Raw genomic sequence first — 12,660 nt, 5'->3', positions numbered from 1 at the left:
TTTGGCCCTTAAGTTCCAAGCAGGTCACCCAGATTCAGAACTCCAAGGCTGCCCTAATACCCAGCCTTGCCCCCCACACCCTGGCCTGAGCAAGAAAGGAAGTCTAGGGAGAATCTTCACTGGGAGAAGGGGACCTGGGGCTGAACTCTGGGGCCCTTAGAAGCAAGGGGCTGTGGGACTGGGCTGGAAGCCTCGCTCAGGACTCTGACCTCAGCTCCAGGCTAACCTCTGGGCAGGAACCCCTGGCTGCCGTGAGGCCCACCCAGCTAGCTGCTGTCCAGTTAAGCAGGGACAGACATCAGGTCACACCCAGGCCTCTCTCCCCTTGCTCTTCCCTTCTGAGCTGCCATTGTGTCAGGCCAGCCCAGCACAGAGTCGGAGACCCTGTCTCGCCCCCCGTGCTCCTCCCTTTTCCCATGACTTGGAGGCAGCCGTTGACTCTGTCCCCTTCTTGGCCCCTTCCCCATCACACTTTCCTCAGGGTGGAAGCCTCCAACCGCTCCATCCTCCACTTCTCAGCCTTCATGCTCAACCAGCAGCACTATTGCCTGGGTTGGTACAAGAGGAGGAGAGCAGCCAGAACACGACGCAGCTGGTCCAGCCTCCAGGTTGGTGATGGCGGGGGGGCGAGCTCCAGGTGAAGTGAAAAGATGGGTCTGTGGGGGCAGCGCCCCTCTTTCTGGTAGCTCACTCATCCCTCCTCGACCCAAAACTACTGCACAACAGAGGCGTGAAGGAGCATGGAGCTGGGGAGGGCCTCACTTGGAGCTGGGAGCCGAGTGGTCTGCGTGGAGGAAGGTGGCAGTGGTGTAGTTCTGGAAGAGAGGCTGCAGGAACATGCCGATGGTGCCAAAGACACAGACGAAGACAAAGATCCAAAGGAACAGACGGTCGATCACCATGGCGACATACTTCCAGTCCTCACTCACCTGGACAGAGGAGAGGAAGGAGACCCAGGTATCAATCACATGATACAGGAGGGGAGTGGATCAGGTAGAAGCAGCTTCCACCACACATCACTCCTCTCACTCCACGACCCCAGAGTGACCTTTCCAAAGCATGGCCCCAGTCTTGCCTGCTTAAAAGCCTCCAGTGGCCCCACTGCCTTCAGCAGCCACCCAAACTCCCAAGTCTAAAATCAAGACCCACCCATGACAAATATGAGCCAGCCACCTATCTTCCACCCTCTGACCCAGCCTTACCAAACTCCAGTCTGTCTTCTCAGGTCCCTGTGCCTTTGGGTTTCCTTTTGGTCTAGAATTCCAGTCCTCCCTATCTCTACCTGTGAACTCCTGCACATCCTTCAAAGCCTAAATCAAATGTCACCTCTTCTATGAAGGCTTCCCTGATCCCCCTGATGAGAATGAACCACTGTTTCCTCTAGGTTCCCTCAGCACTGTGTACACGTCTCTATCACGGTATTTTTACTGCACTGTATTGTCATTTCAATTTGTATGCCTGTCCCCTCCTTCCTCCCTGCCCGCCTCCCGCCACTTAAGCTATGAGCTCCTAAACTAGAGGGACCCGATCTGATTCATCTATGTAATCCCAGCATCTCAAACACAGGGTTCCCGGTAAACGGGTGTTGAATTAGTGAATGAATGGCTGCCTCTGCAGGCCTCACTCCTTATATGACTGCCTGGGGAGCCCCATCCAACAGCCCCAGAGGGTGAGGACTAGATCTCAGGTGTAAACAAACCCGTCCAGAAGAAAATAACCTCTGTGGGTTTGGGAGCCAGTCACAGGGACTGCAGGAGGCCTGGCCTCCACTTAGAGCTGCTCCACTCCGGCCTGAGTCTGGACCTTTGTACACGTGTTCCTCTGTAGCCCAGCCAGCGGGGGGGATGGGAAGAGGCACTGTGCACCTTCCTTTAGTCAGCAGCTGAATAATGATTCATTCGTGTCACACTTGTGCCTCCTATGTACCTGGCACCATGCTAGGCACTGGGGATGTGACTGAGAGCAAGACAAACACATCCTGAAGTTTACAGTCTACTGAGGGAGATGGACACAAAATTAGCAAAAATAATTACACATTGGTGGGTGCTTATATGGAAACAAAGGACGAAGAAATGGAGGGGGAGATATAATTCAGGGTGTCATCTGGGGAGGCCTCTTTGAGGAGGTGACACCTTAAGCTAAGATCTGATAAGTGAGAAGGAGCCAGCTGAGACAATCAGAAACAATCAGAGAAACCCAAACCAAGGGACCTTCGATTGGCCTGTACCCTTCAAAAATGTTTATGCCATGAAAGACAAAGCTGAGGAACCCTTCCAGATTGAAGGAAACTAAAGAGACAGAACAACTAAGTGGAATTCAAGATCCTGGATTGAGGTGGGGGAGATGCTACAAAGGACATTACGGAGACAACTGAAAAAACGTTAGTATGGACTTTATATCAGATAAAGGTATTGTATTGATGCTAAATTTCCTGAATTGCATCACTGAGCCTGGGTTATGCAAGACAATATCTCTGTTCTCAGGAGAGAAAACCTGAGGTATTTGGGATAAAGGATCACTATGTCCACAACTTACTCTCAAACAGTAGTGCAAAAATTAATAACAGTAATAATAATAGTAATAAAAAAAAGAAGGGCATTCCAAACAGAGGGACCAATCTGTGCAAAGGTCCTGAGTCAGGAAAGAGCTTAGCTGGCTTAGAACAGTTGAGCCCATAAGCCAGTGACCTGAGCAGGGGAGAGATGGCACAAAGTGCACAGGAGACACTGTGTGTTTGGATGGAGAAGCACAAGAACTGAATCAGGGAGACCATTAGGAGTCTCTGCCCTGGTCCAGGCAAGAGCTGATAGAGGCCTACAGCCAGGGAGGCAGCATGGAGATGGTGAATAAAGAAGGAAGCTGAAAATCTCTTTGGAGGTTGGTTCCACAGGACAGGACTTCTGATGATTTGGATGGTGGGGGACATAAGAAAGAGAGGAGTCAAGGATGACTCCAGGTTTTTGATCTAAACCATTGGGTGGATGGTGATGTCATTTACTAAAAGATGGGGAGATTGGAGGAGGAGCAAGTTGGTGGTGGGGATGTAGATTAAACATTCAGTTTGGGACATGTTAAGTTTGAGATGCCTGTGAAGCATTCAAGTAGGTCATTGCATCCTCATCACCTAACTCAGTAAATGCACATTACATGAGTGGACTGCAGTGGGGGAGGTGGAGGCAGTGACGCAGCTGGTCAACCCCCTGCACCACCGGCATCTCCCACTTGGCCTCAGCCACCTCTGAGGCTCCCACCCCATTTCCTCATGACTTGGTCCCTCTCTTCTTCCTTCAGGACCATAACTTGCTCCTTAGCTCAAGCCTCAGCTCCTGCCCTCCCAGGGAACAGAAACAGCAGGCTCTGAAGCATCCCCCCCCAAAAAAAAACCGGTAGTGCAGGAGCCCACCCTTCCTCATCCCCCAAGCTGGAATGGCTGCAATCCAGTGGAAACATGGCCAGTCACCAGAGCAACAGCTGAGCCACAGCCTGGAACCAGCCAGGTACCCAAAGACTGATGCCGGATGGGGCCAGCCACAGCCCAAAGTGGGGGGAAGTCAACCCATCATCTTCCCCCACCATCCCCTGGCTCAGTGCTCCCCTTCTGGGAGTCACTGCAGAAAGATACCAGTGTGCAGAAAGCTCAGGGTGGGTCTTAAAAACCCTCGCATCCACCTGCCCCCACCTCTGTAAATATTTCACAAGGGCATCCCCTGAGGACCCAGAAGAGCAGGAAAAGGATATTGATTTGGGACTCTGTGCTCTTCCCAGCAGCTGGTGGAACCTCTTAACCACCGCCACCCCTCCCATACACACTTTCTACTGCCCTCAGTTTTGCCCCCCGACGCGGGGCACACAAAGGACTCATCTCCATTTGTGCTAAGAGCTGCAGGTTAACAACATGGGCTTGGGAGTACAAGCGGCAGAGAGGGGGTCTGGGGTCAGAGCCACGGGCCAGCTGCAAACCCAGAAGGGCCTCTTCCACTTCCTGGCCACCCTCCCAACACTAACGACACTCACGATGCCCCAGCTGAGGCATTTCGCTCTGGATACTAGTCCTCAGGAAGCCGCAAGGTCATCCTGTACCAACCGCAACTTAGGCGGCGCCACCTCCCGGAAGTCAGAGAAGAGGCCACGCCAGCGCCCAGGCCCACAGGCCCCGGCCGGACTCTCACCGCCCGCATCCTGCACTCCCGTTAGCTCCTTGGTGTGTGTCTGCGCAGGTACCGAGGGCCCTGCAGCCCGCATCCCACGCCCGAGTCCCCGCGCCTCACTCACGCTCTGGTCGTCGTCCTCACTCCGCATGTGGTCCGCGATGAAGCGCACGCCGTCCACCGCCTCCTGGAGGCCGCAGCCACACGGCCCCCCGGAGCGTCCGGGGCCGGCTGCCGGCGCCGGCTCCGAGCCGAAGGCCCCAGCCAAGCCCTGCACAGACGCGCGGTTGACGAAGCACGTGCAGGAGTCTGCCCCCAGGGCTTCGCGTAAGAAGACGGCGCCGGCTCCCTCGCGCCCGCGCTGGCGCCGCCGCAGGCGCAGGCGTTGGCGGGCGCAGCGGTGGCGCGGCTGCTGCATGAAGAGCAGCGTGGGCAGCTTCTCCAGGAAGATGACCTTGACCCAGGGAGCCATGGTGTGCGTGGTGGGTGAGCGGTGGTGCACGTTGAGCACGCACACGCTGGTGACGATGGAGAAGGTGACGAGCACCATGGTGAACATGAGGTACTTGCCTACAAGCGGCACGTCAAGGGAGGTGGGCGGCACGATCTTGGAGATGAGCAGCAGGAAGACGGTGAGCGCCAGAAGCACGGAGATGCACAGCGTCATCTTCTCGCCACAGTCGGAGGGCAGGTAGAAGACGAGGATGGCTAGTGAGGTGATGAGCACGCAGGGGATGATGAGATTGATGGTGTAGAAGAGTGGCTTGCGACGGATGATGAAGTCGTACGTGATATCCACATAAGTGGAGTCGTCCGGGTTCTCGTTGCGCCGGCCCGGCAGCGCGACGATGTCCCACTCGCCACTGGGCGTGAAGTCGTCCAGGCTGGCCACGTCACTCTTGAGCACCAGGTCGATCTCGGTGCGGTCGTAGGTCCACGAGCGGAACTTCATGGTGCAGTTCTGCTGGTCAAATGGGAAGTGCTTTACTTCGATCTTGCATGCGCTCTTGTAGATGGCAGGCGGCAGCCAGAAGATGCTGCCATCATAGGAGACCACGGCATTGGAATAGAAGGACACCTCGTACATGCCGTCAGCACTGCCAAGGGATGAGCACAGTCAGCCCTGGCCTAAGCATTCCTCCACCCCACCCATCAACCCAGCCCTGAGTGGGAAGAGAGGAAAGCCTAAGGGATATATGGGAAGAGGGTAGCCATCCTGGGGTCTAGGGAGGAGGAGCAGGAATTGAGCAAGAAGGGGATCTGGGTGGGTTGGTGAGGAGAAGAGGTGTCCTGGTCAGAAAGCCTCAGAGACAGAAGAGGGTGATGAAGAGGGGGGCACATCTGCTACTTGTCATGCATTCTGTAAGCTGGTTGCTCCACATGAAGGTGGAGAAGTTAGGGGAGCCAGGGAGGCCAGAATGAGGAGCCCCAACCAATGGAGAGGGACAGGGGCAGATGGGAGGAGGAGATGGTCCCTAGTGGCTATGGACTGGTGGCTTTGGGTCTTTGAGATAAGAGGGATTATTTCAGGAGTGGGGCTGGAACCTGGAGGAGAAACTGGGACCTCCAAGTTCTTTGACCCTCCCCAATCCTCCTGGAAAGCCTATTCTTGAATGAGTTTAGGCACTGGGGTCTGTCAATCCTTGTTTTTATGCCACTGCAGCTCCAAACACTGGGAGTCCTAATTGGCTGAGAGGGAGCTGGCCATGGCCCAAGTTACCTTGGCTGTCCACATTATACCTCACTGGTTTGGGTCTGTCTGTCTGGGTCTGTCTGTCTGGGTAGTGACTTATCTTTGCCAATGAAAAGTCCCTCTGTCCCCCAGCATGAGCTAATTTACTTTCCCCAAGACCTGAGTACTCCCATGGTCTCCTCCAGCCTTCCCATCCCTCCAGAGTCACCTACTTGTTGTATAGGACCACATCTGGGAGCCAGATGTGTTTGGAAGGGAGCCGAACTTTCTTCATGTTGTCAAATTCCTCAGGCTTCCAGGTGAGGCGATAATCCTCCCACTCCTGGGAAAGGGAGAGAGGGAGGCAGCACCAACCTCCGCCCTGGGAGGGGCTCAAGGTCAAGGACAGGGATAAGAGGAGGCCTATCTGGCTTGAGGAAGTTTTGAAAAGTCATTGCATCCCCACAGTGACTTCTCTGCCCAGCAAAAGTGTCTTCTCATTTAATTTGCATAGCCAAGCCAAGATATTAAAATTTACGTTTTACAAATGAGAAAATGGATCTTGCAGAGTTTAACAGATTCAAAGTTACAGAGCTGTGAGTAGAAGAACCGAAATTCAAATACAGTTATTTAGGACTCCAAAGTCTATAAATTTCTGCCTCTCTTGAGGACATTAAAAGAGCGAAAAGCACATGCCCCTCCCCCCCCCCAAAAAAAGGAGGAAAGAGAAGCCCAGGGGTGTGGACAGGAAGAGTGCTAACCTGGGTCAGCCAGACATTGGTGGTCATGATCTGCTCCCGCTCATGCTACAGGGAAGAAGAGAAGCTGCTGAGAAGTGCCCCACCCCCACCCCTCAAGCCTGTGGTCCCACTACACCACCCAGGCTCCTTCCCCCACCTCCCCAATCCTTGGGAACTCCAGAAGAATAAGCACAAACACATTCTGTCTATGCTGACTTCAGCAGCTGGGCAGAGAGTTTGGGACCTTCACTCACCACACTGATGAGCTGGGCCAGTGATACCATGAGCTGTACCGTCACCAGCTCAGAGCCATTGGTGGCTGGGCGGATAAGCTTATTGTAGCGGGACGGATCCAGGAGATGCTCCACCAGCCGCTCCTCTGTGTCTGTACCACAGACTCCTGGGTAGTATGGGTAGAGGGCAAGAGGTAAGTACATAGGCAAGGAGGTCCCACCCAGGATCCCACTCTCCCTAGGCAAGTGGTACAACGTAGGCCCAAACAGGAGGCTGTAGCTTCCCACAGCCCCATCCTTAAGGATATAGCAAAATGCTTAGGTTACCCCATGGAGGCCCCTCATAGAGAAGTCCCTCTCTGAGATCACTGACCAAGGAGCCCAGACAGTCCCCCACAGTCCCCAACTAAGAACCCATTCTGCAAGGATTAGTGGAGACCCTGCTCTTCCTGCAAGGTCTCAGAGGATGGTTTCAAAAGAATTGACATTTCTGTCTCCATGGCTTCCCCTAGAAGATACCTACCATTCAAGGAAGGTTCTGGAGGGTGGTGAAAGGGGAACAGTTATTCATGCCCCACCATACAGCCTTTCTCCTCAGTCCGTGCCCATCTATGTGTGCAAGTAACGCTGTGTGCCTCTACATGTGACTGGCTGTGACCCCCTCCCCCCATAGGTACTGGGTTGGGGTAGAAGAGGTGGGCTGCCTGAGCTCTGGGTCAGGGCATATATTTAGTCCCAAGTTGCGCACCTACGGAAGCCCACCTCTCATGAGATTGCAGGCAGGTGTGGAAAGCTCATTTCGTTGTATATTCCCTTTGTACCTGCCCCACCACACACTCTATCTCCTTCTGCAACCCTGCACGAATGCACCCCACCCCCTCAGAGATTCCTCCCTGGCCCTCCGCCTGGCGGAGCTTCTTCCCTTCCGAGTCTCCTGTCCACCCTACAAGAGAGTTGAGAAGTCGCTTCTTTCCCCCTCCTGCCTTGCCCCTTTGGAGTGAGCAAAATCAGGAGTCCAATATGAGGGACAGAAAATGATGCAGAGCCAAGGGAGGGTGCTGAACCAGGCAGATTGTCTTGAGATAATGTTTCACAAGAAGTCAAATGGCATCTCAGCTGCAATCAGACTCTCCCCTTCCTTCCACTCCAGATAGCCTGGGGATCCCCTCCCTCCTTCCTCTCTGTGCCCACACCCTCTCCACCACCCCTGCCCAGGTTGCCCTCTCTTCCCAGCATCACTTCGGGTATGTCCTCCTCCCAGTTCAGTCTCCCAGGTACTCCCTGCAGTGCGGGGGTCTCTCCCCTAACCCCTAACAGACTCCCCGCCTTAGGGATCCCTCCCGTACACCTTCGAGACTGAGTGAGACAGAGCGCGGCGACTTGTCCTTACCTGAGCACAGCCCGAGGAGGCCAAAGCTGAGGAGCAGCGCCATGGGGCCCGAGCGCCAGGCCATGCCTCTGGCATAGCTCGCCGGCTCGCCTAAAGCTGCCGAAGCGCGCCGCAGGCCGGAGGGCCGCGGGCGGGGCGCTGTCCGTGGTGCTGAAGCCGCTCCCGCACCGCCCGCGCCCAGCTGGAGCTGAGCCCAGGTTGTGCTCGCAGCCTTTGATGCTGCAGTGCCGACCGCCACGGCGGTTCCCAGGGCTCAGAGAGCTGGTTGCGAGAAGGAACCAGCGTCTCGTTTATCCCGGTTTGAGCAGGAGGAGGCTTTTCCGGCTGCTCTTCCAGGGAATACAATTGGGACGGTGAGGGGGAGGAGTCTCCGCCCCGGAGGCGGAAGCGCCAGAGCTCAGAATAAAAGGGGTCCATGGGTTGGGTATTCTTCTGCTGGTCCTGCTTAGTTAGGGTGTACGTGAGGCGGAAGAAGGGCGGATCACCGGACAGTGGAGGAGTTCTGAAGCCCCTGAGTTGGGACAGGACCCTGGAGGGGTCTGAAAAGGCTCCGGAAGAAAGCGCGAGTAAGACAAACAGGTCAGGACCCACTAAGCACCGGGGACCGAGGGCCAGAATGAGGGAGTGGGAGTCGGAAGGAGTTTCTGGAGTTCCCACTTTCTTTCTTTTCTCTTACCAAGCCCAAATGATCCTGCTTCCAGGGAAGGCTGAGGATGCAGCCAAAAAAATGCATTTTAGGCCCTTAGAGAAAGAGACAGGGGGCTGTAGGTTTGCTATTTTAAGAATGCAAACAGTTTTCGAGTCTGGAAACAGGATCCCCTCACCTGTTTCCTTCTCTACCAACGTAGAAGGCCAAGCTTCCTGCCCTCCCCCAGGGAATCTAAGGTGGGGACATGTGGACATCTCCTGAAGAGAAGGTGACCTTCAAGAGTGGAAGGGTAAATGGCCCTTATCAATTAGTCTTTCTCACCCACATTCCCTTCCTCTCCAGTCTTTGGCTTCTGTGTGACAAGGGGGGATCAGAGGATGATTTCACAGAGGCCAGCCCAAGAATGAAGCTAACAGAAAGGAAAGCAAAGATGAGACAGAGACAGAGAGAGGTGTCAAAACTCAATGACATCTTTGATCTTGAAAGCCCTGAACTTTTAACTTCTGAGCCAGTAAATGTTTCCCTTTTTTCTTAGGGGGATTTTTGTCATTTTCAACCAAAAGATTCCTGACTAAAGCAGCCTTATCATACATCAAGGCACTGTCTTATTCCATCTCTGCCCACTTCTTCAACCTCCTCTGGACCACTACGCCCAGCCCCACACTCCTCTTGGCAATGTCTTTAAGATCCTCCCAACCTCCGCACTTCAGGGCCTTTTAAACATGTAGTTTCCTTGATTCTTTTATCACGCATTTCCCCTCAACCACTTTCTACTTTACTTTGTACACGTGGCAGAAACATCAGTTCCTCAAGGAAGCTATGCCTGACCAAAGATTAGGTCAGGTGCCCTGCTACATGTTTCCAGAGGATGATCAATGAGTAAATAAATCAATCTAAGGTGGTGGCTGTCTATCCTGCTAGATCATGAACCAGCACAGTGTCTGGTGTATTGTGAGGGCTCAACAAATAAGGAAAAGGGCTGGTATAGGACTGTAATCTTTTAACATGTAGAGGAAAATTCCTCTCTAAAAGCTCAACCAAAAGCAATTTACTTACATGTACTTAGTTCCTGGAATTGAGGCGGAAAAGCAAGACACGTATCAGCAAAGGGCTGGAGAGGACGTGGGATGACTACAGGCCCCATAAGGCACATGGAAGTGGCCATAAAGCTGCACCACAAGCTCCAGGGCATGTGTGTGTGTAAACATGTAATCATCTCTTAAGAATTCAAGAAATCTTGGAACCAACAAAAGATGTAGAGAATAAAAGCCTTAAGGAAAAGGGAAGGAATGTGTATAGTCACTCCACTTGGGAAAAGGGTCAAAGATGGGAAGAAGACACCCCCTTCAGTAATTCAGATCAACGTTTGTTGGGTATCTACTGTATGGGTGTTGAAGCAGTGATCAAAAAGACCTAGTCCCAGCTATTAAGGAGATCACAATTTGGTGGCAAAGACTTGTTACACCATGCAGTGGCTGCTCTAGTAGAGTATAAACAAGGTGCTTTGGAAGCACAGAGGACAAAGAGGTTCATAGTGCCTGAGTGCCTGGAGGGGATGGAGATGAAAATTGAGATTGGAAAGATGAGAAAGCCAATAAGACAAAGGTGGCTAAAAAGGCATTCAAACTCCTGAAAGAGAGAGACAGGGAGCTTTACATGTAGATGGTACTTTCATCTTTTGGTGGAAGCTGGGTGATTGAAGAAGGCTGTGAAAGTCTTCTCTTATGAAAATCTCTCTCTGGAGTGGTTGCTTGTCTCTGTATTGATAGACTGGAAAGTCATTTGCTTGCTTGAAGCCCTTGGTCACTCCCTGATGCTCCTCTCAGGTCAGTCAGGGCAGCCTGTTCACCTTGACCTCTACCTTTTCTTTTCAAATTCCCCAGCTTTTATTTCAAGTTTAATTCCAGCCTGGCAGGGAGTGAGTCCTCTGAGCACAACCACTCAGTGGCCGAGGAGAACTGGAACACCATTCCTCACTCCCTCATGTCTCCCACACACACCCCTTCCATATCCACCAGGGAGAGAGGACAGGTCCAGAACCATGCAGGGTGATGGATACATAAAGGAGTATCAGCCCTCAGGCAAAATAGTGACCAGGCAAGGTTTTGGCAAGACACTCCCAGTGCCTTTGATGGTAAGGAACATTTTCTCTTGAAAGGCATTACAATGTTATTTTCTTTTAAGATATTTTAAATTTAAAAACTTACTACCAGAGTAATACATATCCATAAAGAGCAATTGGAAAACACAAGTTAGCAAAACACAAACTAGATTCATAATCTTACCTCCTAGCAAAAAAATCGCTATTAGCATTTCATATATATACAGTATATCTCCACATTTATCTATGTGTACTTAGATATAATATACATGCAAAAATTATGTAAATTATAAAGGTACAGCTAGATAAATTTTCACAACATGAACACAGCCGTGTAACTCCCACCTAGATTAAAAAAACAAAAGACAACGTTACCAATATCCAGAAGCCCCCCACTCTGTTCCCTCCAGGCATTATTCCCTCCTCTTGGAAAATAACGTCATTGTGGGGAGGGAGGAATGGGGAATGACTGCCTAAGAGGTACTGCTTGAAGTTCTGGAACTAGACAGAGGTAATGGTTACCCAACTTTGTGAATGTATTGCATGCCACGGAATTGCACACTTTAAAATGGTTGAAATGATACATTTTATGTTATGGGTATTTTCCCACAATTTAAAAAAATGACCCAAAAAAAGTAAACACTATTCTGACTTCTAATAGCATAGATCAACTTTGCCTGCTGAATTTTATCTAAATGGAATCGTAATCTTTTGTGGGTTTTCTTTTTTTTCCCAACATTATGTTAATAAGAATCAAGGGCATTGTTGAATGTAGTTGTAGTTCATTCATCTTCACTGCTGTAGACTATTCCACTGTGTAAATATACCATTGTTTATCCATTCTGCCAGATAGAAATTTGGGTTGTTTTCTCTTCTGGACTATTAAAAATAATACTGCTATGAACATTCTTGTTCATGTTTTTGGTGTACAAATATATGTATTTTCATTTACCTTTTAAAAAGGAGCAGACTGTAAAATAGCTCTGTAACCTTCCTTTTTCATTTACTATTTCTGAAACATCTCTCTATACCAATAATTATTCTTTGATAACTATTTTTAACAGCTGCATAGTATTCCATTGTAGGTAAATGTTTGCACATACCTTTAATAGTTTCCAAGTGAAATTGCTGAGTCAAAGGTTTTTTTTAGTTTTTTGATTATTTAATCATTTATTGCTAAATTGACCCCCAGAAGGATTGATACTATTAGGGTTACCCTGGGGCCCCAGGCTAAAGCACCCATGACCAACACCTCTACGATCTTGCCTGTGCTGAGCCCCTTCCTTGTCCTCTTCCCCTCTTCTCCTAAGTCATTCCTCCTTTGTCTTAGGCATTTCTGCCCAACCTCCTTCAACTTTAGGGCCAGTTCTTTAAAAACATCTTTAAAAACATCCCCCCATTTCCATCTAAGTAACTTCTACTTTCACATTCTTTCTTGGGAGTTAATCCTGACTACTAGCACCCTTCAAGGCCCTTACCCTCCTTCATCCCTGTTATTGCATTTGTCACATTGTATTACAGTTGATTACATCTGGCTCCACTTCATCCATTACCACCTGCTCCTAAGAGCAGGGGTAAGAAATACAACAAAAACGATAACATGAGTAGCAGCTGTCATGTGAGGAGCCAGGAATCAAGCCAGGCTCTCCCCACAGGGACTGAGCTTACTTGTCTCTGCACTCCCAGTGTTTATTACAGTTCCTGGCAAAGAGCAAGTGCTCAGGACG

The 12,660-nt window shown here is 51.0% G+C and overlaps 1 protein-coding gene across 1 annotated transcript; it reads right to left on the bottom strand.

Moving 5' to 3' along the window:
• Positions 1-758: 758 nt before the first annotated feature.
• CHRNB2 (cholinergic receptor nicotinic beta 2 subunit) lies at positions 759-8,247 on the bottom strand (the record flags this gene model as incomplete). Its single annotated transcript, XM_079696883.1, has 6 exons — positions 759-929; positions 4,273-5,245; positions 6,054-6,163; positions 6,582-6,626; positions 6,815-6,960; positions 8,184-8,247. 6 exons carry the CDS (start codon positions 8,245-8,247, stop codon positions 759-761), a joined length of 1,509 nt encoding a protein of 502 aa, XP_079553009.1.
• Positions 8,248-12,660: the final 4,413 nt, after the last annotated feature.

Source organism: Hyperoodon ampullatus, assembly GCF_949752795.1.
Source record: "Hyperoodon ampullatus genome assembly, chromosome: 2".
Lineage (NCBI taxonomy): Eukaryota > Metazoa > Chordata > Mammalia > Artiodactyla > Ziphiidae > Hyperoodon > Hyperoodon ampullatus.
Note: the sequence above shows the minus strand (reverse complement) of the source record. Positions and strands in the feature narration are given on the sequence as shown.